Genomic DNA, 27359 nt, shown 5'->3' with positions numbered 1-27359 from the left:
TTTTTCACTGCGTTTGTTGAGCGAACTTTTCCTGAAGCCACTTTGCCGTCACCGCTGGACTGTGTGTGCGCGTCGAGATCGAGACTTGCTTTGCTGCGGTGAGCTGCCGTCGCATGCGCGCTTTCTCTCTGCCCCGTGCTACACGACGGGCTGATTTCGCTTGATCGCGCTAGCCGTCTCGTTCCCGCACGTGCTGGAATCAAACGTCATGGCTGAAGCCAAGGTGTGTAGAGGTGCGGTTTGCTGAGGCTGTTTCGAATTTGCTTGGTCGGTGATTGTCAAACTTGAATTATACTTTCTTTCTCTTTCGCGCTATTGCTTTTGTAGCGTGTCGCGTTTTTTGTTCCATTCCCTCCACAGGCGGTTGGAGCTTATCTCATGCACTTTCACTTTTCTTCAAACTATCCGTTACACTTGTTTGTAGAATAACAGTCTCACAATCAATTCAGCTTTTAAAAAGCCATACTTTCTAGAAACTCTAACATCTTTACATATAGCACACAGTTTGCACACTTTTTCTTCATTAAAATGTATTTTTATTATAAAATAACCGCCCAGTTAACGCCCGTACGCAACAGAAGCAAAAAAGCAGCAGCAGAAAGAGCAGCATGGATAATTCTAGGCTTATCTTCCCTCCAGACTTCCCCGGTTTCACCCGGTTTATGCTTTTTTTTATCCTCCCATTCGCACGCTACATTACACAAGCAAGGCCAAGGCAGTGGCAGACTAGTGAGGAGGGCAGGTCACAGAAGCAAATTCGATTAGCCCGCCCGTCCGGCAGGGTCAGTGCGAGAAAGAGAAAATTGATAATAGTTATCAGCGCGGGGAGTTTGTTTAAAACAACGGTCGACCGACGGCCCTGCCGATAGTTGTTGTTTGCAGCAAGTGGCGTTCGGTCAGCAGTGGCTCATCGCCTTCATCATCATCATCATCACCGTTCTTTGTGTCGTACCGTGTCGGCCATTGCATACTTAGACCGACCAAAAGTGTCCCCATTTTGAGTGCCTGCCTTCTCTCCGCGTGTGCCTCCACGAAGCACGGCAAGATGGTCGATAAATCCTTTCTTTATCCCTTCCTTGGGGTGATGTTTCTGCTCCTCGGCGGGGCGGAGGTGTACGGTGTCCGCCGCTTTTGGCGTGGCAAAATGTTCCAACAGGATGCACCGAGTCGCTCGGAGCGCTTTCACGCGCAAGCGGCCGTTCCGGATCTTTGGTTCGAGCAGCAGCTAGATCACAACGATCCGACCAATGCGGCCACCTGGCAGCAGCGCTACTACGCGAACGATCAGTACTTTAACGCGTCCGACCCGAACGCACCGGTATTTCTGATGATCGGGGGCGAGGGTGAGGCCACGGCCCGCTGGATGCACGAGGGTGCCTGGATCCGGTACGCGGAAAAGCACGGCGCACTGTGCTTCCAGCTCGAGCACCGGTTCTACGGCAAGAGCCGCCCGACGGAGGATCTGTCGACGAGCAGTCTGGCCTACCTGACCTCGGAGCAGGCGCTCGCCGATTTGGCCTACTTCATAGTGGCCATGAACGACAAGTACCAGCTCGAGCCGCACCGGCACCGGTGGATCGCGTTCGGCGGTTCGTACCCGGGCTCGCTGGCCGCCTGGCTGCGGGAAAAGTATCCGTCCCTGGTGCACGGTGCGATCAGCTCCAGTGGGCCGCTGCTGGCGAAGATCGATTTCGTGGAGTACTACGACACGGTCACCCGGTCGCTGGAGCGCTACTCGGCCGACTGTGTGAGGGCGGTCAGGAGCGCCTTCCAGCAGGTGGAAACGCTGCTCAAGCACATGATCGGGCAGCGCACGCTGAACGAAAAGTTTCAGCTGTGCGATCCGGTCGAGCGGTCGATCGAGAATCCGCTCGACATTGCCAACCTGTTCGAGGCGATCGCGAGCAATTTCGCCGGCGTAGTGCAGTACAACAAGGACAACAGCCCGCACGCTACCGTGACGATCGACGAGGTGTGCGACGTGATGATGAACCAGACGATCGGGGCACCTGTGTCCCGGCTGGCCGAGGTGAACCGGATACTGCTGAAGCAGAGCAACACCACCTGTCTGGACTTTGTGTACGACAAATCGATCGAGGAGATGCGCAACACCTCCTGGGGATCGTCCCAAGCCAGTGGAGGTAAGTGAAGGGTGTCCGCACGCCTCTTCTTTCTATTGTCTTCTATTTTTATCGTTTCTTCGCTCCCCCAGCCCGACAGTGGACGTACCAGACGTGCAACGAGTTTGGATTCTATCAAACGTCCAACAATGCCAGCTCCGTGTTTGGCGACCGCTTTCCGGTGGAGTTCTTCGTGCGCCAGTGCGTCGACGTGTACGGTGCCCGGTTCGGGGCGGAATCGCTTGCACGGGCCGTCTACCGAACCAACACCAACTACGGTGCGCTCGATCCGGCCACCACGAACGTGCTGTACGTGCACGGCAACATTGACCCGTGGCACCGGCTGGGACTGACGGATAGCAACGACATCCACATGCCCACCATCCTGATCGACGGCACGGCCCACTGTGCGAACATGTACGAACCGAAGGACAGTGATCCGCCACAGCTGAAGCAGGCCCGGCTAGAGATCGATACGTTTATTACGAACTTACTGGCGATGTAGTAGATAAGCATTAAACAAAATGGGCCCGGCCAGAAGCCAGCCTGCGCAGACACAAACACACGGCCACGGTTGAAATACAAAACTTTTACCCCCGAAAAAAAGCCCCCCGACCACTCCTTCCACACAATAATTTCACACGCACTACTTTGATCGAAATCGATGCTACCAACACGGTTGCGAAGGGCGCCTACTGCTTTCTTCCCGCGCTTAGCGGTTCATTCAAATTGCAATCCTTTCCCCGTGAACCACCACCCTCCCCTTCCCGTTGCGCGAACGGTGATTGCTCGGAAAGGCGATTCTGACTTCCGGCGGAATGCTGCGAGCGTGTTTCCCACTGCTCCTGCTGATCACCGTCCGCCAGCGAAGCGGTATCAACGCACGGATCGATCGTTGGCTGTGCGTTCGGGTCGATCGCAGGACATTCGGCGATTTGGCTCGAGCGTGTCGACCGACCGGAAGCGTGCACATGAATGTCTTCGTTGTTGTTGTTGTTGCTGTTGCGCAGTCCTCCGAGAAAGGTTCCCACGCGGGAATCGGACGTTACCAGTGGCGCTTTGCGCGATCCGTCCCGCCCAATCACTGCCTGCGAGGACAAGCTTTTGGCCAGTTTGGTCGCGGATGTGCTCGGTGTCGGTGGTTTGGAGGGTGCTTTCGACACCGTCGACTGCTCTTCGTCCTTGGAGGGCTTCAAAATGTCGTCGGGGATTTTAATGTGGAATTTCTGTAACGACCAGCGAAGGTTAGAAATTGCATCAGCGACCTTGTTACCGCAGGTAGGGGATTAAAATTAATCCCTTGTTGAGGAAGGGCAGTACCAATCGATTAGTACACAAACCACCACCACTACCAAACCCTTACCTCCGGTACCTTCCACACAAAGATACCGCCATCGCTCGATCCGGTGACGAGAAACTTGCCGTTCGGGCTGTAACGAGCGGACGTGATGGCACTGGCATGCCCAATGCCGACAGCCACCTCCACTCCGAGCTGGTAGTTCCACAGCCGCACGATCTGGTCCGTGCCGGCCGACACAAAGTACTCGCCCATCATGTTCATGTCGATCGCATTGATCGGCCCCGACTTGGAGCCCTCCACCTCGCGCACCAGGCTGCCATCGTACGCCTCCCAGTACCCGATCAGCTTGTCCGACCCGGCCGTCAGTATCTGGACGCCGGTCGGGAAGTACTGCGCGGCAATGAACTGCGTGTGGGCGAAGATGACGTGCTTGCGCGTGAGCCGAATCAAATCCCAGATCACGCACGAACCGTCGCGCGACGCCGACACCACCTCCGTGTCGTAGTTGTTGATGTGCACCGACTCGATCGGACCGTAGTGCTCCTTCAGCACCCCGATCAGGCTCTGGACGTACGGGTCGATCTTCCACACGCGCACCTGCCCTTCGATGCCGCCGCTCACCACTATCTTGCCATTGCTCGTCACCGCCACCGACGAGCAGCCCTTGTTGTGTGCGTTCGGGATGGCGTAGATCAGCTTCCCGGACAGCGGCGTAAACGCACGAATGACGCCATCGTTCCAGGCCGAAATGATGCTCTTCCCGTCCCTGCTGAATACGATCGACGAGGAGGCAAAGTTGGGCACCACGATGCGCAGCAGCTCCTGCGTCTTGGACGTCGACCAGATGCGTATCGATTCGTGGCTGGCCGTGGCAAAGACGAGCGAAAAATTGCTGCGAAACACGAGATGATTCGTTAACGATCGTTCGCAAACAGGACCGTGTTTAAAGCTAACTTACTAAGGAAACGCTATATCGTAGACGGCATTCGTGTGGCATGTTTTGAGTAGCCGCAGGCTGGACGAGAAGTTAGCCAGCTCCAGCGAGTAAATCTCGCAACCATTCGTACCGATCAGCAGCGTTTTGCCGTTCCGAATCTGCAGCGATGTAATCACGCCATCGATCTTTGTCGATTGAAGCTAAAACGAAACAATGTAGTGAAAAGCTTCCAAACGCTTGAAACCATAGCCTTACCGATTTCAGCTCCGGCCACGTGGGACCACGATAATTTTTAAAGTTTCCGTTCCGCTCCTGCACCATATCGATCGTACCGTCGCCAGCGCCAATAATCAACTTCCCGTCCGGCAGCAGCAGCAAATCGCGCACCCCGTAATGGTACTTCTCGCAATCCTTGCCCGGTGGTTTCTTGGCATTGTGCTTGCCGAAGCAACCGAGCAGCACCGGCATCTTGTCCTGCGACGGATCGCTCGGATTTGGATTGCAGTTCAGGTTAATCTTCACAATGTCTCCGCTCATCGTGCCCACGTACAGCGTGTCGTCGTTCGGGGAGATGCGCATGCCGGTAAACTCGCGCCGCAGCTTGCCCACCGCCACGTCCTGCACCGTGAGCCGCTTCCGCTCCCGGTCAATGTTCCAGACGCGCAAATTTTGATCCCCGCCCGACACGAACGTCGTGAACCGTTTGTTCAGGCTGGCCACCTTGGTCGCCTCGCCGGTCGTTTCCTTCGTGGCGATCGTGCCACAGATCGCCGTCCGCTGCTCGATATCCCACACGATGATCGAACCACAGTCCTTGCCGCCCAGACTGACCAGGAACTGGTCGTTGGAGGAGAAGCAGAGCGATTGCACCCGCACGCGGTGCAGCTCGTGGCGCGAAATTTCTTTGCGCGTTTCCCAGTCCCACACGATCACGAACGCCCGGAAGCCCATGTGGTTGGATTGGCCCGAGGCCACCATCCGCCCGCTGGTGGAAATGTCCAGCGTGGAGATGGTGTTTGTGTGACCGCGCAGGAACGATTGCTTGTTGGTGGCGCACTCGTAGATGGAAATTTCGTTCCCGAGGGGAAACACCAGATGCCGCTGGTCGGGATGCACCCGAAGTCCGCAGACGACGTGCCCTGGGAAGGGAGATTGAGAGAGCAGTCGATTAATTAAACCACTTTGGAAAATGAACTTCCCAAAAAACCATTACTCACCATCGAATCCAATGATTGCGGAGGGCTCCAGGTTCATCATTTCCGTCGGCTCTTCGATGGACATCTTGGGCGAACAGCTTTCAAGCAACGTTGTCTTGCAAAGGGATTAGTGGGAAGAAAAACTGCACAATCCGTAGCACCGGCAACCAAAAGGTATACTGTGCGTGTGCGTGTTTTTGCAATCGCTCTTTGAAGTCGAGGCTAGCCCTGTTTCGGGCACAGATTGGTTGTTGTGAACAACACGCTTACATAGTTACCGACGGGTTGCCAATGCTACATGTTGGCCTGGCAACGCCCCCCCCCCCCCCCATCCCCCACCTCTCCACCAATGTGTAGGAATTACTCCATGTACATGCAACAAGTGGTTTTATCGATATTGCTGTCACCGCCTATGTACAACTATGCGCAAACGGCAAGGATTGGGATTGTGCCCGCCCAACGGGGAAAAAACACTCATTTGGCAGAAAACAATGCACAAAGCGAAAGGTTGTGTGACTATTGCGACCAGGATGAGGTTTTTTAGAAGCATTTATCATTTTCGCAATTTTCAAAAAGTTGTTTTTAACTATGCATTAGTTTCCTCTTTTCACAGTTTATTTTTTCCGTTTTTTTGTTGTTGTTGTTGTTCATTATCCTACGTATTGTTGTGTAGTATGCCATGCTTTTGCTTTTCTCTAGCATTCAGTTTTGGGGAACGATCGAGCGGGAGCCTTTTTCCTTGTTTAGTAGATTTTGGTTTGTTTCCTCTCTATTGTAACGCGTTTGTTGGTTGGTTTTTGTTTCAGTAATTATTAATAATTAAAAAAAAAGAATCATAACGATTGGCAAACGGCAAATCTCGACAGAACGCTTCGCTGCGGCATATCCCAACAATGGCAGTCTCTACTACGCGCCAAACGCAAGCGTGTGTGTGTGTGTGTGTGTGTGTGTGTGTGTGTACGACGAGGAGCACGAATGGGTGGCCCATGTCCTTTGTTTTGCTAAGTGTTTATTAGACGAAAGGTATTCTCTATACTATCCTTTTACGATTTAGCCACTAGAGACTGTAACGGCTTGAGTGTGTGTGTGTGTGTGTGAGGGAGAGAAAGGGATTTAATTTTCGTTTTTTATAATCACTATAGGCGCAACGTAAGCTACCGTACTAATCCGCCTTCACTCTCTGTCCCTGGCGCGTTCCATCGTGTTAGCGTTCAAGAAATTGTGCCTTTTCCTATCGACCAAATGAAGGCGTCGGAGATGTTTAAATTTTGTTAACGCTTAAGCAGCAATTCGCGCACGTGGTTCGCTGCTTTTCCGATGCGTAAACCATTGCGTGCGCGCGGCGTATGCACTTGCAGCGCGCAAGTCCTCACAACAGCTTCTTGGTAGAGAATGTACAGATAAAACGTGTTTTAAGAGTGTGACTTTGTGAGTGTGTGTGTGTGCTGTGCATTGTGTTGCCGTTCCTGTATGTTCTTGTTTCTACTCTTGCCTCTCGAGCTATTCTATCGTGTGCTTTTTTACCGAATCGAGCCTATTTTTCCCCCGACTGCCTGTAAGTGCATTCGTCGTATATTTTTGTTTGAGGTTGAGCTGCATCCCGCGATTTTTAAGCTATCTAAACAAGGTGCATATCGCCCGTTCCTGTAGTTCCTCTGATCGTGTGCTCCGCTATTTCGTCTGCTTTCGGGGTTTCTCTTTCATATCATCACATTCTACACAAGGCCAAACTTGCAGCTTCTACACTAGATCGAAAGTTTGCGTAAGAGTGGAAATGGTGTGTAACGCGTTGCCGTTTCTTTTTTTTTTGTTTGTTTAATCCGCCGTTAGCTTCTATTCCCTTGTGTATGCTTCATTTACTTCCAGTTCCAGTTGTTTGGGTGAATTTCCGTGCTTTTTCCTTTCCTATTAAATTGCCATTAGGGCTTTTTCTTTGCATTTTGGGTTTCTGCGCTTCTTGCTGCTGCTGCTGCTGCTGCTGTGCTGCTTGTGTTTTGCTTGTTCGTGGCATTTTCCATTGTCCTCTCTTTAATTATAGTTAAAGTCTATATAATAGCGCCCACCAATCGTAAGAATAATTAAATAAACGCAACATGTAAGGGTTAGTTTCGAATTTATATATCACTTGAGACAGCGCTGGAAGTACGTCGCGCCAATATAGTTGCCGCGCATCGCTTTGAAAACATTGTGCTCGAACAGGCGCCGGTTGGTTTGCAGCACTTCCGCCGCTTCCCGGTTGAGTGGATCCTCCGGATTCGGTTCCTTTTTTCATGGTAGGGAGAGAAAGAGAAAACGAACCAATAAGACACGTTAGTTTGGGTTGAACGAGATTTATCACCGAGCCAGACGACTCATTTGCACAGCGGAGAGGACAAAGAAAGTGATGTGCATTCTTTTGGCACCAGTTTTGGGGCCGATCACATGCGAGCTTAAAGCCACACAAATATGCCAAAGATAGAGAGGGACAGCGTGTGAAAGGTGAATCGTTTTCTACATACCAGGAACAAGTACTGCAACCCATAGACGATAGAGTTGATCGTCAACACCGGTTTCCAGTCTTCGCGCAGAATGTTCAGACACACGTTGCCCTCCAGGTCTATGTTCGGATGATAGACCTGAGTTTCGCACTTGACCTTCGGCGGTTCGTGCGGGTAGTTCGGTCCAACCTAGGAGAAGAGGGCGCGTTAGCATCGAATGGCGTCGTCTCCGAAAGCGCCCTCCAACCCGGGTACGTACCTTGAAGTTGAACACGAAGCGTCCGCTCTTGTAGAAACCCTCATCCGGGCAGATAATCAGCTTGAAGTTGAGCAAATCGTCCGGGTCCGGGAACTCGGTGGCACATGTTTTCGGCAGGTTTAGCTCGTTGATATCTGTTGGAAGAGGACACACAGTTTAGCTTCGGTTCGGAGCGTGGAACCCCTCTCAAACAACAACCCCGGCATAGCATACCCTTGGTGATGCGAAGCTGTGCAGCAGTGAAAGTTTTCTTCTGTCCTCCGGCCTTCGGCGTTGCTTCACCATCTTTCTTCTGTTGTTTGAGCGAGAACAGTTTAATCATCGCTGATGCGTCGTTTGCACACTACGCGTGAAAGGGACGGGACAGGAAGTGATACACACAAACACACGCAATCACGCACAGGCAGCTCCCAGAAACAGGACGACGGAATTCCGCTACGGGGTTTGAGCGCTGCTGCTGGTTCGATCGCGCTTTGTTGTTGGTGGTTTTGGCGATGGGGCTGCTGGTGCTGCTGGTGCTGCTGCTGCTAGTTCCGTCGTAACACTTCGCATACAACCAAAGGGTCACAGTTCATTCAGGAGGTGGGGAGTGTAGGAATAAGCACGGGTGCTGTGTCGGTTACAACCACTTACGCCGAGTGCCACCGAGATGTCGCAATGTGGCGGTGCGCTTGCTGGCTTGCAAACACGAACACAAATAAAACGATGCGTATATTTACGAATTTTTAGATAATATTTTCACTATTTCCTAGCGTTTTGCTAAATAGACATTTTTGTTGTGACAGCGCTGCGCCCCGCACAACATAGTGGGGGTTTTTGACGTTCGAATATCGCTGCATCTCGCTCACTTTCTCTAGCCACCCTTTACTCGCCTACAGTGCTCGTTTCAAAGTGAGCGTTTGAGTCCACCTTTTTCCTTTCGTTGTGTTGGTGGCAATTTACAAGCATCATTACTGAGGTGTGTATGTTCTCGCTCGTTATGTCATGCCATCTCTTTCGCGCATATGGACGCGTGAAGAAACGTAAACAAACTTGTTGGTTGTATCAATATAATGTGCGCATTTTTGTTCAATTATTTGCATCGGAATCGGATACAGTTTAGGCCCGTGGCAAGGCCGTACGAAAGATGTGCAACGCGTAGGAGCTCAATTCGAAGAGGCTCAAGGCCACAAGCAAATGAAAAGCCACCACCGAATCGGCTGATGCAATAGTGGAACATGTATGATGAGCAAGTGAGACGGCGAAGCGCAGTTGCTAATATGGCACCCACGTGAAATGTAGGAACCCGTGGGATCAAAATGGAGGAAGGAGGAGGAAATAGTGGTGTTTATTTTGTTTTACCATTTAATGTTGTCTATCAACACAATCGCACACCAGCGCGAGCTCAAAAACCCTCGCAACGCCTTTCGAAAACGAAGGAAAATTGCACCGATTTGGAGCGTTGGCGAACTGGTGAAAATCGGTTTTTGCGTTTCGGATTGTTTACGCTCCCAAGTTAAGCACTCGAACATGTCACGGCTCGTCCCAATTGCTCGAGCAATGGGAAATCTTTCTTTTCTTCTCCTGGGATATTTTTCACATGCCAATAAATTGCGATTTGTTTTTTAAAATGATTGATTAAATTTTAAAATGCATATTTTCATTGCTTTTCACGAATATCGACGCAAAAAAAGCAAAACGGTTGAGTTTGTTCAATTGGTAAACCATTGCGAGAGAGACAATTGTGTAACCGCGACTGTATCAACTCGCTCTCTATCTCTCTTTCTTCCAGCCTGTCTATTTGAAGTGTTTTGTTTTGGTTGCCGTTCCCGCCAAACTACAGGCAGGAAAATCTGCAACGTTTTCGCAATTCGCGACAGTTCCTGTGAAAAATTGTATGCCGAACAGCTACAGTCCACGTCCAGCTGCGTGTACCATAACGAAACGGAAGTGTGCAAGTGAGCACAATGGAGGAAGACCAGGCGTTTCGTGCTAAATACCAAAAGTGCAAGTACCGGGTGAAACAATGGGAAAAAGAGTTCAGGAAAAAGTATGGCCGTATTCCATCAAAGGTAAACTGTGATCCGAAGTGAATTTGCATTTCGATAGGTAGGACAGGTGATTCTATTTGTGTTTTTTCTCGTTCTTTGCCTTCAGCTGGATATTCGCGAATCGCCGAGCGAGATTAGAAACTCGTACAAACTGTACTACCAGCTGAAAACGAACCTGTTGAAGCACACCCTGCTGGATGCGCTGGATGATGATGATGATTTCGATGGCTCACTGATATCCCAAGAAGCGAGCTTTTCTCAAGATGTTTCGGGTGATGTTTCCGGTCTGCTGCTGTCTTCCGGCACGATCCTCAACGACAGTGCGCTGCTGGAACGAAGCTCCTCCATGAGCAGCTTGCTAACGAAACCGATCGCAACCGCCCAACCGTCCGATACGCACTTCGAGGCGGAAAAGCTAGATCAACACAATCTGGTTGCCTGGCAGGGCGAAAAAAGCCGGAAAGCGGTTCAACCGACCAAACCAGCCGAACCAATCGAACCACCCAAACCGGTAACGTTGAAGGGTATCACGCTGTTGCCGAAATCGACCGCCCTAATCCCGAAGCGAAATCCACGCAAATCGATGTCGCGCAACTCGTTCGGACCATCATCCCAGAGCAGCTCGACGAACGGAACTGCACCGAAGATGGTTCTTCCCGATCTGGAAACGCTACTGACGGCAAAATCGAAGGAGCTAGAAAGTAGTTCGACGAAGGTGGAGGAAAAACTGCCCGCCCCACCGTTGGTGCCGACGCAAAGCGAACCAATCAATCAGCTGGATGAACGGTGGATCAATCGTCTGTCGGGTGGAGCGGGTGACAGTAATGCCACAGCCGCCGGGGGCCGTCCATCCAGCGAACGTCCGACTCCCACCAATTTTGGACTGCGTAACGTCAACGTGGCTTCGCTGGCATCGGCAACCAGCTTCGGCATGTCGGCCTTAAGTATGACCGATAAAGCCAGCGGCACAACCGATGTTTCACCGCGGGCAACGGCGGCAGCGGCCCGAATTGGCGTTCAAAATACCGCATACGATGCGGCGATACACTCCGACTCGGATGGGGTGGTAGAAAACTCGGAAGACGAATCGGCTACAAAAACGTCCCCGGGGATGCTGCACATTGCCAAGAAGCGTAAAATATTCACCTCCATTAACCGAAGTCCGGTGGAGCGGGTGGAAGCGAAGCAACCGAAACCGTCGATAGAGGCGAACAATGTAGTGCCGGTAGAAAGCAAGGACGTCGAAAATCAAGACCCACGCGGTGGAGCAGGAGAGGCGGAACAAGGCGCCACTCCGAAGGGAGCGCCCAAAAAACGAGCTCCAAAGCGGGCCCCGAAAGCGAAACAGGTTGCAAAGAAGATGGTAGAAAAAGCGAAAACAATCGTTGTGCCGAGGGCACGATCCTCGCGCACCAATGCGCGCAAAGTAGCCACGTACAAGGAAGTGCCGCTTGCGGACGGCATGCAGGATGAGGTGGAGCACGAATTTTCCGCCGACGATGAGGATAAGGATCCGGATTACAAAGAGCAGCTAGAGCGGGAGAACCGGGGTTTGCTACCGGCGGACGGTGACGATCAGGAGTCAGACCAGGAAGAGGAGCCGAAGCCGAAAAGCACACCAGCGAAGCGAGTGAGTCGTGCGCGATCGGCAACCGGCGTTCTGCGGAAACAGCCAACGAAAGTGAAACGGTCGACGACGAGGAAATCGACCACCGTCTCACCGAAGCTTAGTCCCGGCTCTTCAAAACCTGCACCGCAGAGGGGACGAAAGGCGAAAAAGATCACCAAGCGCAAGATGGATGTAGATGGGGAGGAGGAAACGGCCGTACCGGAAGCGGAACAGCCGCAGGAGTATGTGCCCGAGTTTGGGCTGGCTCGGCTGAAAAGCATCCCACGGCTCGATATCAACGAGCTGGTCCGAGATACGAAACTTGCGGACAGTTTCATCCTCGGCGTCGATGGTTCGGCGGCGGAAGGACCCAGTGGGAAAACTCGCACCACAGTCACCGGTAGCACAAAAGAAACTGCGTTGCGCAAAAAGATGGCAGCAGGGAAGCTGAACGAAAACTTTGTGCGCATTGACATCCGGAAGAAGGTGTTTGTGAAGGGGAAGAAAACGATCAACTATAGTCGGTACAAAAAGTCACAGTGGAAAGCGAAGAAGGCAGCGGCACTGACCGGTCCGGAGATGGATATGCGCGGGTGTGATGGCGGTACGCTAACCTGCTTCCAGTGTGGCGGCACCGGGCACATGGCGTTTCAGTGCAAGAAACCGCTGGAGGACAAGCTGCTCCCGTACGATGCGGACACGATCGAAGAGTCCTCCTTTCCCACGCTGGAAGAGGCGGAAGCGATGGCCAATTCGCGAACGCTTGCGGTACACTCGAACCGAATCGAACGGCTTCCACCAGTCGCCAACCCGGTGTGGAAGGAACAGGAGCAAGAAGAGCTCCCAGCGGAGGAAGAAGTCGGCGAACCGGGAAAGCAAGAACCTTCCACGCTGCCGGTGGAGGACGACTTAGACGAACCGATGGAGCAGGAAAGCGACGAGAAGGAAACGGAGCAGAGTGCAGCGGCATCACAACCGGCTGCACCCGCCTACATTGGGCACAAAATACCGGAAGACTTCCTCAAACAGTCCGGCCTGCTGGAGGTGACGGTTTCGGGCGGGTTCAAGGGTACGGTCGAACCGCTTTACCAGCAGCGGGGCGATTGCACGGTCCCGCCGACACCGCCGGAAGTGTTCGAAGCGTTGCGTATGTTTGGCCACCAAAGCTTCCGTCACGGGCAGGAGCGGGCGGTTATGCGTGTGCTGTGTGGGCTGTCCACCCTGGTTACGCTCAGCACGGGTGCGGGCAAATCGTTGTGCTATCAGCTACCGGCGTACCTGTACCGAAAGAATCGTAGCTGCATCACGCTGGTGATATCTCCGCTCGTGTCGCTGATGGAGGATCAGGTGCACGGGATGCCGGACTTTTTGAATGCTCACTGCTTGCACACGAACCAAACGCCCAAGTAAGATGCTTTGTTGGCGAGGGAAAGTAGCAGGAGGCCGTTATTGATTAGCAAAATTTCCACTCCGCAGGGTTCGTGATCGTACGATGCAAGCGATAGCGGCTGGCGAAGTAGATGTGCTGCTGATCTCACCGGAAGCGGTCGTATCGGGTGAAAAATCGACCGGCTTTGGTTCACTTCTGCGTCAGCTGCCGCCCATCGCCTTTGCCTGTATCGATGAAGCGCATTGTGTGTCCCAGTGGAGTCATAACTTCCGTCCAAGCTATCTCATGATTTGCAAGGTAAGCGAATGGCTGTCTCGTGGCACAGTCGTCAACTCGAATGACTCAATAACATGCCCGTCAAGCCTGAAATGGACCGCAATAGCATGGATTTGTGACTATATACCTTCTTGGTGGTGGATTAAGAACGAACGAACGGCTGTAAAACCACTGAATTATCCTCTTCTAATTGGTGTCCGCTTTTTCTCAACAGGTTCTAAAAGAAAAACTTGGCGTTAAAACGATTCTGGGTCTTACCGCAACGGCTACCGTTCAAACAAGGCAAGTCGGGGGGAATTACTATTACAAGCTTTAAAAGGTTATTTGTTTGATTTGTCGCTCCTCCACTTGCAGGCAAAGCATCGTGTCCCATCTCGCCATACCGGACGGTGTGCAGGGAATCATTAGCGATATACCGCTGCCGGACAATCTGTTGCTGACCGTGTCGCGGGACGCCAACCGGGACGTGGCACTGGTGGAGCTGCTGCAGTCGGAACGGTTCAGCTCGCTGCAATCCATCATCGTGTACTGTACGCGGCGGGACGACTGCGAGCGGGTGGCAACGTTTATACGCACCTGCTTCCAGGATGCGGCACGCGCTGCCGCGGCCGCCAATGCGCACAAGCGCAAACGGCTCAACTACGTGGCGGAACCGTACCATGCGGGTATGCCGGCGTCGCGCCGTCGCACCATACAGAACGCGTTCATGAGCGGGGAGTTGCGCATTGTCGTCGCGACGATTGCGTTCGGCATGGGCATCAACAAGGCGGACATACGGGCGATCATTCACTACAACATGCCGAAGAACTTCGAGAGCTACGTGCAGGAGGTGGGTCGCGCGGGCCGCGACGGTCTCCTGTCGCACTGCCATCTGTTCCTGGACGGCAAGGGTACGGACCGGAACGAGCTGCGCCGCTTCATTTACGCCAACTCGATCGATCGGCACGTGATCCGGAAGCTGCTGCAGAAAATCTTTGTCCCGTGCGCTTGCTCCAAGATTCTCACGAACAAGTAATTTTGTTTAGTTTGCTTTTGTTTTATAAAAATAGCGCAAAACAAGCATTTATTTCTCTCTTTGGCAGAGATTTGGCACTGGAGTTGCGGGAGGAATTGAAGGCAGTGAACGGTATCGATTGGGACGATGATTTTGAGGAGCTTTCGACGGCCGATGGACGCACGCAAGCTGATGGTGGTGGCGGTACGCGAAAGCGTCTCTGCCCGGGGCATGAAATATGCTTCTCGATCGAGGCCACCGTACAGCAGCTGGATATTCCGGAGGAAAACATTACCACCTTCCTGTGCTATCTGGAGCTGGACGAGCAGCGCTACATACAGGCGCTCAGCCCGGCGTACACGATGTGCAAGGTGATGTCGTACGGGGGCGTGCGACCGCTGCGCCAGGCAGCGAAAGAGTGTCCACCGCTGGCGATGGCATTTGCGCTCGATCTGAAGCGTGGCATTTCGCATGCCACCTCGACCGCGATCGAGTTTCCGGTGATCGACGTAGCGTCCGCCATCGGCTGGGACAGTGGCGTCGTCAAGTATCAGCTGAAAAATCTCGAATGGACCACAGGTATGCCCGAGGGGGGATTTGAACGCTAAATGTGCACAAAATGACCCTCCTTCCCGTCCACGACGTTTTTTAGTAAATAACGCACGCAAACGCTCGCCACTGTCGGTGACATTCACTGAGCTGGGATTTCGAGTGCGCGCACCGGGCGATTTAACCGACGAAGAGCTGGACCACGCACTGGACGGGCTGTACGAGCGCGTTACGCACCAGGAGCGAACGCAGCTAGCCCAGCTGCAGTACATCTCGGACGCGCTGAACTCGGTCTGCTTCAACACCATCGGCCCGGTAAGTCGAGCCGACTGTCCCACCGGACCCTCAGACAAGCTGAAAACCATCGTGCGGGAGTACTTTACGACGGACATCAGCAAGGAGCAGATAGAAATCGTCCCGGAGGTAAGCATCATACTTTGGAAGCACTTCAAACCACTCGCTGTAACTTTAATTCCTCTCCCTATCCAGCCCGATGACACAACGGACGAGCAGCTTATCAACGACATTCGCACGGCGATCTGTCGGTATCCGGAGAACAACTTTACCGGCCGAGCGATTGCCAGGCTGTTTCACGGTGTGCAAAGCCCCAACTACACGGCACTGGTATGGTCGCGGTCCAACTTCTGGCGCGCGTACACCAAAACCGACTTCAATCGCATCGTGCGCCTAGCCAACGCGGAGATTGTACGTATGAGAACGTGAACGTGGCGCAAAACGCAAAATAAAAGTGCATCGAGATGGTAAATTTCAAATTTTGAAACAGTGCGTTCAAACGGTGAAAGAAGAAAAGGTAACTGAACGGGTGCGCCTCGCAGTGAACGCTTCGACTGCGCACTGTAAACCGAAACGCGAACTGTCAGTCGTGCGGCCAAACTCTCGAATGCTCTCGTCGGAAGGGAGAAGGGGTGAAAACAACGTTATTGTTTCGAAGAAAACTACATTATTCATAGCCCACCGCTGGTCGGAGAGCAGTAGTAGTTCGGTCAGGAAGATTTTGCGACGCGAGGGTGTTGTTGCACCGTTAATCAACCCCTCTCGCCCCCATCCCGCTGCCAGGTGCGTACGGAGGATTCCATCCAGAACCGTTTTCTTTGCTCCCTAATCTTCTCCCCGCAGCAGAAAGAGGTTGGTGTGGTGTGTGGTCTCACCACTCTTTGGGCTGAGCGTGTGTTTGTGCCGAGGGCGCGTGTGCGTGAATGTGTTGTTTCTTATCAATTGTCAAACAGTGGAAAAGCAACCACCACCAGGACCTGGCAGCAGCAGCGGCAGCAGCACAGTTTTCGTACACTTCTCGGGCCGCACGGTCATAAGCTCGCGTGTGGTTTACGGGCTTCCGGGAGGGGCACTTGGACGGGTGGCGTGTGGTGTAAAGGGTACAGGGTACAGAATCTGGCTCTCGGCGTGGTACAGCCACGGGCCATTCGGTGTTAAAATTCTGCCAAAGTGTTGGAAAATCGTTGCGTAGCTGTAGACGCGCAGTGTGCAATAGCAGTGTAAGCATTAGTAATAGTAGTGGTGGTGGTGTGTTGTGTTGTTGGTGTATGCCATTCTCGCGGACGGCTAACGGGGTTGCACATTAAGGAACAACCCCTCCCTTTCCCCTTGCATACGGCGTACGAGTGCAATTGCTCTAAAGAAGGTGACCGCGTGTGTTGGTTTCTTCGCACTGTTCGAGCCCTAGGAGAGGGAACGCGGATTGATCAATCAACGGAAAGGTGCGTCATAGTTGGCTGGGATTTTCGGCGTGTGTCATCCCACAGAAGAGTATTCACGCTAAACGTCGTTGGCAGTGGTTAAAAGCCGTGGCCTAACGACGACCGACCACCACCCCCTTGTGGGAGGAAATTTCTCGATTGCTCTAGAGTAGAAGAAGAAGCTGGTGCGTGGCCAGCATTGCGGGCGGGACTGTGATGGTGAGCGAAGCGATGGGTTCGGATCGACCGAGGCGAAGCTTTCTGGAAGAGAGCTGCTCGGTGTCCTTGGGATGGCTGGCCGCCTCGAGCAAAAACACCCAAGCAGGCCAAGGATTTAACAAGTTTGTGCACAGGGCAGTCAAGGCAATGACAAAACGCGGATGGTGCCATCCAGCACACTAGTATCCGTACCCTGAGAAAAGACGTATCCGTAAGGAAATGGTTTCGCGTTTTTCTCTTTGCATCCACACATATCAACGATGCGATAGTGTACGCGGACATAAATTGACCCCGATGAGTGGGTATTGGCCGCAGATTGAATCTGGGGCGCTCTGGCCGACACAAACACACACACACACACATACGTACACACGTGTCCATCGTGCGCTCGGTGGTGTTGCTCCCGGTCCGTCCCTTTTGTCCCATATAAAGCAGCGCACTTTTACGGGTTGGTTTGTTACATCTTCCCATATCTCGTGTGTTCTTCTCCAACCCCTTAAGCAGTGTGTATGTGTGTGCGCGTGTTCTCTCCTGGTATGTGTCCCAGCTCGCTCGCTCTAATGCCGGTGGGGCGAACGGAAGCTACGGAGTGTCCGCACGGGGGGAGGTGTGTATAGGAAACACGCGTCTCTCTTTGTCGCGTGCGCTCGCTCACGAAACAATCTCAGCAGTATCTGCTGGCTGCGTAGTGGTGTGGTAGCGGAGGGGTGGTTGGTCGGATGGGGTGGCATTTTCACCCGCGCGCGTACCGAGTGCAAGAAGAAACAATTTTGCACTCGGTACACCCCAATGGGACGGGCACACACGCGGGCGAGGTTCGAAAGGGAAAGAACACAAAGCAAACTAGCGCCGATGGGCGGATAAAACGCGATAGAAAGAGGAAGAAGCCAACCAGATGGGACATGTGCACGCGGCTTCTCCCGCTACGGGGCCACTGTTGGTGTGTGTGTGTGCGCTGTTGGTGGCGTGAAGAAAAAGTCGAATAACTGTGCAAAATGAAATGAACTTTAATGGTGGACAGTGTCAAAGGTCCAGTTCTTAGCTAGTGGGTGAGGCAGGATGGGTGGTCACCAATGAGTCGTAAGAACACCTCCCCCCCCACCAAGCGAAGAGAACGTTCTTACGTCAGCTGATGGTGTTGCGAGCCACGCTATGTTGATGAATCGCACAACAAACAATCCGCCGCCTCGATGTGGGGGGGAGGCCCCAGAGCAGAGCGTTGGTAGCCAAGACGACCACGGGGAAAAGTGCAAACGCTTTGCTTCAATTTTCGTATCAGGAAGTGCTGCTCAGCGCAAATAGATGGCAGCGTAAAACATGCGGTAAACCATTTACTGGAATCATGGAGGATACGACTTCGTCGCCGAAAACACACACCCGTAAAAGAACAAAAATGGGAATTCTCGGGATAAATGAACGAAGCTGAGGTAGCTACATGATCGTAGCAGGGTTTGCTAATTTGCATAGCTTTGTTTGCATTCCTAGTAAATGTAGAAATATGAGGGAGGAGGGTGATAAAAACTTGAACGTTATCAATTCGGCGAACCTCCAAAATTGAGCATCAAAACCAGAAGGAAAGAGGAGGGTCGTTTTAGGTGGTTGTTCGGTTCTCCGAAAATGGGGTCACTGTGTATTTCTAACCGTGTGTGATCAAGACGAGAGCGATAGAGCTGTTCGTATCTCTCTCTCTCTCTCTTTGTGCTGCTGTTATCGTTTTTCCAAGGAATAAGGATAACACAATGACAGGGACAAGGTAAAACACGCTTGCTATATTCCCTGGATAAACTCATGAGTGGATGGAAATATTGCTGTCAAAGTGGCGCAGTTAGCTAGAAGTAGTAGTTGCACACGGCCTTCTCGCTGCAGAGACACCTAGAGGACTAGGGCACCCTGAAGGGGACGTAGCACGCTTCGATGCTGTTGGTGTCAGTTGCCTTGATCGTACATATTTCTGCGTCAAGTTTGCTGAAACGTTTTGCAAGTCATCTTGTGTAATTTCTCAACAAAAGAAGAACATTAGTGTAATATACTCAAAAGGCATAAATTGTTTTAAAAAGAGTGCGCTTAGTAGGGACCGCTAATCAATTGTAGCTGATTGAATATTTATAGTCGCTGAGGAGATAGAAACAACGATCCTTCGGCGAGTCAATGTAGCGATGGGGTTTCCATTGACCGCGAACTAATCTGGTCAGCCTTCGATTGCAAAAAAAAAAAACGACTCGTAGTGCCTCATGGAGAATCGCAATATGGGTACCGAGTCGTGCTCGCGCAAAAGTCGTGTATATGGGTTTGATAATGCGTCATTCTACGATGCGTCGAAATTTAACTTAGTTGGGCTCAAAGCCATATAGCTAACTGCGCAGTGTCATACAGGATATATCAAAATGTCAAACCATAAAAGAATGTCAGTTGCTTCTTTTACGAGAATTTGTTATAATTTACGATAAGAAGCTGGAAGGCGGTATAGAATCCGATACAAAGTATTGCAATCAAATCGTAAGGTCCTCCCACCACTCCTTCAACCTCTTCTTTGTAGGCCCGTCGCCTGCTCGAGGTGTAACTGTGTGTGTGTGTGTGTGTATGTGCGAGACTGGAATGTTAGTTGATTTCTTTGTGATCATCGCGAACGATAATGGAACGTGACGTGAAGGGGTAGCAGCACCCACGGGTCGTCGTTCGCTGTATTACGTGCAGGCGATCTTAATAAGCGATTTTTTTGTGAGTGATAAGAATGCTAGACACACACATACACACACACATGCACATCCAGCTTAGTTGGCTTGTATCCCGCAGCACGAGTACGGGTACCTGATTGCCGCACGAATAGCGTAATTGGACACAGAGCGTAGAGAGAGAGAACAGGTCTACGATTGAGTTAATCTCAAAACGCACCCAAGACAGACGACACCCCGCTGCATCGCATACTGCTGCTGCTGGTGGTGGTTGGTGGTCGTATATCGCCGCGTGGGGACTCCCTTATCTCTCCGTCGGTAATCGTCCATTGTGTGCGGTTCCGGTTCTCCTCACCCTTACCTGCGGCGGTGTAGCAACAGGGAGGAACGTGTTTTGCACTTGTGATCTTTACCGTCCCCCGTACATGATGGATCAGGTTAGCGTTGCTTCCGCTTAGTTATCTAGCGAGAAGTAGCCGCCCATGGACGATTGGAAATTCGAAAGCACAGCACAAACGTCGTAACGACGATTCAAACGAATCTTCTGTAAAAACGGTTAAAATAGAGAACAACAGTTTAACAGTGTCGCGCGCGCGGTATGTTTACTTTGCGTTGAAGCACTATTTGTCACCAAGTGGTCCCCCTTGCGCGTGTGAGGTAAATGGGGCTTTGGTGTGCAAATGTGTAACCATGGTAACGTGTAAGCAAAACCCGCATCCTCATTACCTCCAACACGGGAGTGCCTTTGCGGTAGCGTGTAGTGCGCCTTCGTTGAGATCAAAAGCGTTTGCTTTCGAGCGCAGCACCCCCACCCCCCTTGCCATTAGGATCCTCACATGCTAAAGCGAGGGGGGATATTGGTTACTTGGCATGAACTAAGCAAATTGCATGGAGTGGCATGTGTGGGTGTATCTATTTATCAAGCAACACGTGCGTGTGTGTCGTTTAAAGGGTGGCGAAACATGCTTAAGCGAGAACATCACGACGGTCTGGCGGTGTGGGGTCTGTTGGAGTATCGTATTGATTTATGAACGAAGAACTTTCCTTTGATGTCAATTGAATGCTGGCATTTGCAACATACCACGTGTCGTTTAAGTGTTGTCAGTTCGATACTGAACGCAAAGCACTGATTAGATGGTTCGAAACTGAGAAGCGCAAACATGATTTTCTCTAATCCCGCTTGAAGTTGATTGGAACAAAGAAGCGAGAAGCACACGGTTACGTCGCCACATTGATTTGCCAATTATTGCTGGAACGGTTCTTGTGTACCTCGCCACAACCTAGATTCATTCATAATTTGCAGCATTTCGTAACGCTGCTGCTGACGGGGCAAACCCGCACCAAATGAGCAACGTGTTTCTGTTCAGCTGGCCCCAAGCACTAGCCCAAGTCCCTTTCCCATTGGGCAGCGTCGTACTGGGAAAGGAAAACTTTACCAAACCTTCTCTTTATCTCTCTCTCTCTCTCTGTCTCTCTCTCTGTCTCTGTCTCTGTCTCTCTTTCTCTCTGTTGCTCATACTGGTGACTGTCTTCGAATGGGAGCCCGAACACGTTTCTCGAAGAAGAAAGAAAACAAGCAAAAAATACGGCGGAAAAGTTCTTTGTCCAGCATTTAATCTCATACGAGAGGTTCTGCAAACACACACACACATACACCGTGCTCATCTGTGCACTTCAATGTTTTCTCTTCCCCAACAGCCGTGCTTTGAAAACATTTGCAATTCGTGATTTCTTAACCACACACCGCTGCTCTGGGGGGTGGTGGCGAACAGAGAAAGAGCGTCTTCATTCCCTTGTTTCTTCTCCACGGTAGCACGCGGTTTCTATTCCTGCTTCCATCTTCCCAACGTTCCACGGGGGGTGCCATGGACGCGTTCTTCCCAAACAGGTTCTCTACCATATAACGGCCAAAGGAACAAAAGCGAAAGAAGCTTCATCTTGTGGATCGGTTTAGGGAGGTTTTTTTTGGCAAACTATCGAGGCCACCACCGGATGAAGCGGAGGGGGCCACAGACGCTGGTTGCATTCTTCTGGTTGCACACACCCCATGGCGCTTTGTGTGACCTCTGTGTGTGTCTGTGAAACAGCTGGAAGAGGAGACGACGGTGTGTTCTCACTGCGCTTCGGGCGAGGTGTAGAAACGGAAAACACCAAAAATTTAATTTCGCTTCGGTTTTCTATCATATTTTTGTGCGATGCTTTTGTGTTTGGCCAAGGAGCAGAATAATGATAAATCAGATGAGCGTTGAATAAATTATTGGAGGGAGCATTATCTGCGGGGGTAGGTGTAAAACGAATTGATAAGCTGCAGAAATTATTAGCTAGCAATTAATTATTCAACTCTTTCGTGATCTCTCTGTATTCTAGGTCCTTCCCTTGAAACCTTGAAACCGTTACGAATCTTCCTTAAATATTTGCACCAGAACCGTGCACACCATATCTTATATGCACACATGATGCACAAACTCGAAAGGCCCGTATGCAGCTGACGTCTATACTACGGGTGACTACCACCTTGGCACACCTCGTTCCAGTGGGTTCAATTTAGCTCTCCAAACACATCACCTAACCCCCGAACGCGTTGTCGTCACGTCAAGGTTGATAAATTCGGCCGCCGTACGCGAATGACCTTGCCTTGGTGTAATGGATGAATTAGGTTGCAACAAAGTTGCTCCTATCTAATCCAGGCGCGAGTGTCTCGGATCGGTACTGATAGCGCAGAAGAAGAGGGTGGGGACGCCATCATTACACAGAAACAGCCCAATCTGTAGCTTATAAAGATTAGGAGTTGAAGAATCATTGTCCTGCAGAGACACACACACAATGTGTGTTGATCGATTTTTGTAGCATAATCGCGCCAAATGGATGATTGAGCGCAGTTTGATTTGACTGTAATGTGAGATAGTGTGACGCATTGTGGAAGCCATTTGTGTGACTTGTGTGCTGCAGCAGTCCACGCGTTGACCAATGCATGCTTAGTGCTGCATTTAATGCGCAGCACACACCGATCATCGCATGTGTGTGCGCTATGTTTGCTCGCGTCTTGCGGCTTATGTTAGTAAGGTCGCACGGCAGTGGCAGCAGTTTGTCCACCTCCTCGATTAACTTTTGATGACATCAATTTATTTTCACACCAATCAGCACGGCACGATCAATATGCCATGCCACACTACGACCATATTGCGTGTTGCGGCGAAAGAGGGCCTCATGCTCATTTACAAAATTGAGCAATTGAGCATTTACACACCAACAACACAAAGCGCAAAGCGTACGAGATCGCCCAGTACATTTCAAGCGATTGTATAAGATATTGGGTTTGGGTTGGTGGTGGTTGGTGGCGCTTCTTCCCTTTTTGGGGGTTGGATTTGGTGACCGTTTTGTGTGGCACACGATTATTATTACGTTTAATTGATCGAACAGTCAAACAGATAAGAAAGAGGAGCTCTGGAGCTTTGAGGGACAATTCTTTGCGATACCAGAGACCATGCTTGATCGTGCGATCTTCATGTGAGTACTTCAGCTAGTGTGCAGCCGTGCGACAGGAAGAATCTATCTAGCACGCGCACTTTATAAGACCATTGTTGGGCAATTAATGAACTTCCGGCGGGGTCACATTTATGGAAGAAAACTCGGACCCCAAGCCGAAGAAACGAAGACCACCGGCGCGCCGATGAAGAAATCATTTGCAAGCCCGTTCTCGTTCTGCCTCGGGACGGTAAATGAACGTGAGAAATATAGCTGAAGCGCTCATGTGTCTTTTCCCCCCCAAGAGTGTGCAACTGTCCATCTTCTTTCCCATGCTGCGTCAAGCAAGCTCGCTGTCGCTGGATCGTCACTGCCCCCTCCCCATCAGCAGCGTACCTTATCTCGCTTTACAACGGTACGACGGAGGTGACTTACTTTTATTTGTGTGTTCATGAAGGTTGACGTAGGTAGGTGGGTGGGTGTTGGGGCACCAAACGCACCGATGGAAGAGGAGGCGCATGGAGATGGTGCTTTTTAGTCGCAATATATTCGCCGGCTTCATTAGCGATTCCTCCCCGAAGCTGCTGCTGCTGCCCAAAACCTTGAGCTCCTTTTTCTGTTGTTTCGAGCTGCAGAGGAGAGGGTGCCGCCACCAGCCATACGAAGGTTCCACAGGGGGGTGACACGACACAATCACATCTAGGAGAGGGACTAACTTTTCGGGCAAAGTTTTCGAACGATGATTTTAATGTATTCCGGGGGTAATATTAAATGCTGCGCGTTTATTACTTTGTGTTCGAGTTTGGATTTGCAGTTTTAATGTTTGTTTGTTTAGTGTATTCCGGTGCAGGAATCTATCTTTGTCTTGGGCACACAAAAAGAACCGTTTAAAGACAGTCTCCACCGGGCTCTGTGTGTGTGTGTTTATTTGCACAAAGCGCGCGGAATCGCGTTATGCATATTTAAATGGTTTTGTTTTACCATGCGGGTCGGGTGCTGCTGTCTGTCGGGCGGCCTCTCTCGGGGTCTGGCCGTTGTGCACAGATGGAATAGATGCATCGTTTATCATGATGGGGGGGGGGGGGGGGGGGGGGGGACACATGATCGTGTCCGCCTCCTCTCCCGATACAGCACGAGCAATTAGACCTTTTTGTTTGTTACATCTTGGAATTGGCCCCAGCCGTTTGTGCCCCCTTCCTACTAGCGGTTATTGACCGGGAAAACTGCACGATTGAGGACAGAGGGAAAAATGTGTATTAAATAAAGAAGTTCTGGAATGTTCTTTCATCGCCGTGCCTGGAACAAGACGCCGCCGGAAACGGTTCTTTATGGGACGGGACAGCAAAAGTATAAATAGTGTAAACGGTGTGATTGGTGTTTTGATTGAGCGAAGCGATCGCTTCCGCACAGCTGCGACAATGGCAATTGAATGCTAATAATACTAACTAGTGTTTCGTTTAATTTTCCCCTCGACTTTTCTCCGCAGGAGCTGCGTGTCTGTGTGTGTGTGAATCATACGAATTCGATGCAATGATCGTGTAACAGCACTTGACGACGCCGCATCCTAACGGCGATCATACACTGAACATCCCGACATTCATTCTAATTCACACACCACCCATACTAGACTTACTGCACCCTTCTTCCCGCTGGAGTTGCCACAAACACAAACAACAGTGGTGAAGCGCTGAATCCGCAGGGAAAATTTCATTTGTAGTGACGAAATTAGGGAGCGAAGAGCAGCGTGTACGAACGCCGCAGACAGCACCACAACACAACACAGCAATGGCCAAATTCAGTGGGAAAAAATGCCGCCTGCTGACGGTGATGACGCTGACGGTGTTTTTCTTCTTCGTCGAAATCGTCGTCGGCTATCTGACCAACTCGATGGCCCTGGTGGCCGACAGTTTTCACATGCTCGGTGACATAGCGGCGCTAGTGATTTCCTTCCTGTCGATTAAGGTAAGTGTCAGTGCCAGTGTTTGCACTGAACCGCGGTAGAATTTCATCCTTTCCTTTTTGCCCTTTTGTCATTACACAGATGTCGCCAAAGAAATGGTCCAAAAACACGTTCGGTTGGGCGCGGGCCGAAGTGCTCGGTGCGCTGGTGAACGCAGTATTTCTAGTGGCCCTTTGCTTCAGTATTACCATCGAGGCGTGCAAACGGTAAGAGCTGTTTGGGAAGGAAAACGGTGATTTGGGAAACGAAGCAACTTGTACTCAATATGTGTCGTCTCTCCCTTTCTCTTCTGACTCTTGCTCGTAGATTCATCGAGGTGGAGCACATCCACGAGCCGGAGCTGCTAATTGCGGTCGGTGTGATCGGCCTGTTGGTGAATCTGCTCGGCCTTTGCCTATTGCACAGTGAGTGTTTGAACGCACAGCCCGCGCGCCAATGTGTCAGTCTCAGATAACGACGGCATTTTTTCCTTCTTTTTTTTACTCTCCCAGAGCACGGTGGAGGAGGCCACATTGGACATTCGCACGGTGGTGGACTCTCGCAGGCAAAGCAGATAAGCGGCGGTTCGCATGGCAACCTGGGCAACACGGACGACAATGAAAACAAATCATTCATGTATCAGCAGGTAAAAGGAGAGCATAGCGCCAGTAGTAGGGGGAACTGGGTGAGCGGGCTGGCAGTAGTTAATCGCTCTCAGTTCGTTCGGCCGATCGATAGTGGATCGATACAGTGCAATAGATTGTATGAGCGTCAGAGAAGAAGGTTAGGAGGTTCTTTTTTATGGCCGGTTAAAAAAGGAAATTAGATTTAATGGCAGAAGCTAATAGCCTTTCGATACAAAATTTAGAGAGCACTCCAGTAATCTGTCCAGTTATTATTCCTATATATAGAAGTCGAGCTTGAGAGGTGCTCTGGTATGTGTGGGTCGAACCATTGTAGCCAAACAATCAATCACTTTCAATATTCACTTCAATCGATAATCTCCTCCAAACGAACAATATAGCGGAAGCGGAACGCTACATTTACTTTGTGGGCATATTGCAATCAAAATGGTGTTACATTTCCCGTCCATTTCAAGTAGTGGGGCGCGTTGCATCCACCCACGGGTTTGATGGATCGTTCAAACAGCGAAGCCAGCTGCCGCCCTGTTTTAATAAAGCCCTTATTTTTATGCTTGCTGTTCGCAGAACGGTACGGCGGCGAAAAAGACTACCCACCACGGACACTCGCACGACTCCTCGCAGATGAACATGCGGGGAGCGTTCCTGCACGTGCTCAGCGATGCGCTCGGCAGCGTGGTGGTAATCATAAGTGCATTGGTAAGTGTGCCCCCCAGCCTTTCGCTTGTTTGCGAACTTTCAGCCCGCTAACGATGCTAACGGAGCCTCTCTGGTATATTTTGCAGATTGTTAAGTTTACCGACTGGAAGTACAAGCTGTACATGGATCCGGCCCTGTCGGTGCTGCTGGTGGCGCTCATCCTCAACTCGGTGTGGCCGCTGCTGCGCGAATCGGCCCTCATTCTGCTGCAGACCGTGCCGACCCACATACAGGTCGATGCGATCCAGCGCCGCCTGCTGGAGAAGGTGGACGGTGTGCTGGCGGTGCACGAGTTCCACGTGTGGCAGCTCGCCGGCGACCGTATCATCGCGTCGGCCCACATCCGCTGCCGCAACCTGTCCGAGTACATGAAGATCGCCGAGCGGGTGAAGGAGTTCTTCCACAATGAAGGCATCCACTCGACCACGATCCAGCCGGAGTTTGTCGAGATCGAAGCGCTGAACAGCTATTCGGGTAAGGGGGTTGTTCGTAATCGGGGGGTCACTCCCTGTTTTCAATGGCGCAGGATGATTTACATAGTTTTGTTTTCCCTTTCTTGTCGGGGACAGGTTCGGACGGATTTTCGAACAGCTTGAATGGCAGTGCGACACAGGACTGCTGTGCCCTCGACTGTCCCACGACGGACGAAAGTAGTTGTATCAAAGCTACATGCTGCCAAAACAACAATAACATTAAGGTAGGTGTAGTACCCCCGCCGAATGTGTCCGATCAAATGTGGTGAACAACAGAAGCCACGTTTCGATCAGTCCCGTTTGCTCTCATTCAACCGTGACGCGACACGTTGCCTTTCGTTCGTTTGTTTGTGTGTCTGTCTGTCCAATGTTTTGTTGATTTGTTTGTGAGTTAAGATT

At 51.3% G+C, this 27359-nt stretch overlaps 4 protein-coding genes across 9 annotated transcripts in view; 2 read left to right on the top strand and 2 right to left on the bottom strand.

The window, feature by feature from the left end:
• Positions 1-861: 861 nt before the first annotated feature.
• On the top strand, positions 862-2625 carry LOC121593229 (putative serine protease F56F10.1). The gene is made up of 2 exons (XM_041915429.1): positions 862-2141; positions 2213-2625. Exons 1-2 carry the CDS (start codon positions 1046-1048, stop codon positions 2623-2625), a joined length of 1509 nt encoding a protein of 502 aa, XP_041771363.1. The 5' UTR covers positions 862-1045.
• On the bottom strand, positions 2580-5825 carry LOC121593226 (cilia- and flagella-associated protein 52). The gene is made up of 5 exons (XM_041915425.1): positions 5575-5825; positions 4613-5496; positions 4379-4557; positions 3484-4312; positions 2580-3346 (listed from the first exon to the last, which is right to left on the bottom strand). The coding sequence occupies exons 1-5, from the start codon at positions 5636-5638 to the stop codon at positions 2813-2815; spliced, it is 2490 nt and encodes an 829-aa protein (XP_041771359.1). The 5' UTR covers positions 5639-5825; the 3' UTR covers positions 2580-2812.
• A 325-nt stretch (positions 5826-6150) lies between these two features.
• On the bottom strand, positions 6151-9097 carry LOC121593238 (NEDD8-conjugating enzyme Ubc12). Its single transcript, XM_041915442.1, has 4 exons — positions 8503-9097; positions 8290-8423; positions 8052-8219; positions 6151-7815 (listed from the first exon to the last, which is right to left on the bottom strand). Exons 1-4 carry the CDS (start codon positions 8609-8611, stop codon positions 7675-7677), a joined length of 552 nt encoding a protein of 183 aa, XP_041771376.1. The 5' UTR covers positions 8612-9097; the 3' UTR covers positions 6151-7674.
• A 972-nt stretch (positions 9098-10069) lies between these two features.
• Positions 10070-27359, top strand: part of LOC121594833 (zinc transporter 1) — a 28935-nt gene continuing 11645 nt past the window's right edge. The window contains exons 1-9 of one of the 6 annotated variants that reach the window (XM_041918535.1): positions 10070-10340; positions 10426-13334; positions 13405-13615; positions 13809-13876; positions 13949-14605; positions 14677-15167; positions 15241-15560; positions 15627-16214; positions 24695-24989. In XM_041918535.1, the coding sequence (XP_041774469.1) occupies positions 10236-10340; positions 10426-13334; positions 13405-13615; positions 13809-13876; positions 13949-14605; positions 14677-15167; positions 15241-15560; positions 15627-15860 (4995 nt within the window). In that variant the 5' untranslated portion in view covers positions 10070-10235 and the 3' untranslated portion in view covers positions 15861-16214; positions 24695-24989. The other 5 variants (XM_041918536.1, XM_041918537.1, XM_041918540.1 and 2 more) reach the window with 5 other exon arrangements.

The sequence above is a fragment of the Anopheles merus genome, chromosome 2L, assembly GCF_017562075.2.
Source record: "Anopheles merus strain MAF chromosome 2L, AmerM5.1, whole genome shotgun sequence".
Classification (NCBI taxonomy): Eukaryota; Metazoa; Arthropoda; class Insecta; order Diptera; family Culicidae; genus Anopheles; species Anopheles merus.
The sequence above is the reverse complement of the archived record's forward strand: the minus strand, read 5'-3'. Positions and strand labels throughout refer to the sequence as shown.

Coding starts and splice junctions, on each gene's coding strand:
- LOC121593229 (XM_041915429.1), top strand. CDS start 1,046: ATGGTCGATAAATCCTTTCTTTATCCCTTCCTTGGGGTGATGTTTCTG. Junction 2,142..2,212: donor ATCGTCCCAAGCCAGTGGAG/GTAAGTGAAGGG, acceptor TCGCTCCCCCAG/CCCGACAGTGGACGTACCAG.
- LOC121593226 (XM_041915425.1), bottom strand. CDS start 5,638: ATGTCCATCGAAGAGCCGACGGAAATGATGAACCTGGAGCCCTCCGCA. Junction 5,497..5,574: donor CGCAATCATTGGATTCGATG/GTGAGTAATGGT, acceptor CTCCCTTCCCAG/GGCACGTCGTCTGCGGACTT. Junction 4,558..4,612: donor CGTGGCCGGAGCTGAAATCG/GTAAGGCTATGG, acceptor GTTTCGTTTTAG/CTTCAATCGACAAAGATCGA.
- LOC121593238 (XM_041915442.1), bottom strand. CDS start 8,611: ATGATTAAACTGTTCTCGCTCAAACAACAGAAGAAAGATGGTGAAGCA. Junction 8,424..8,502: donor ACAGCTTCGCATCACCAAGG/GTATGCTATGCC, acceptor CTCTTCCAACAG/ATATCAACGAGCTAAACCTG. Junction 8,220..8,289: donor GCTTCGTGTTCAACTTCAAG/GTACGTACCCGG, acceptor CTCTTCTCCTAG/GTTGGACCGAACTACCCGCA.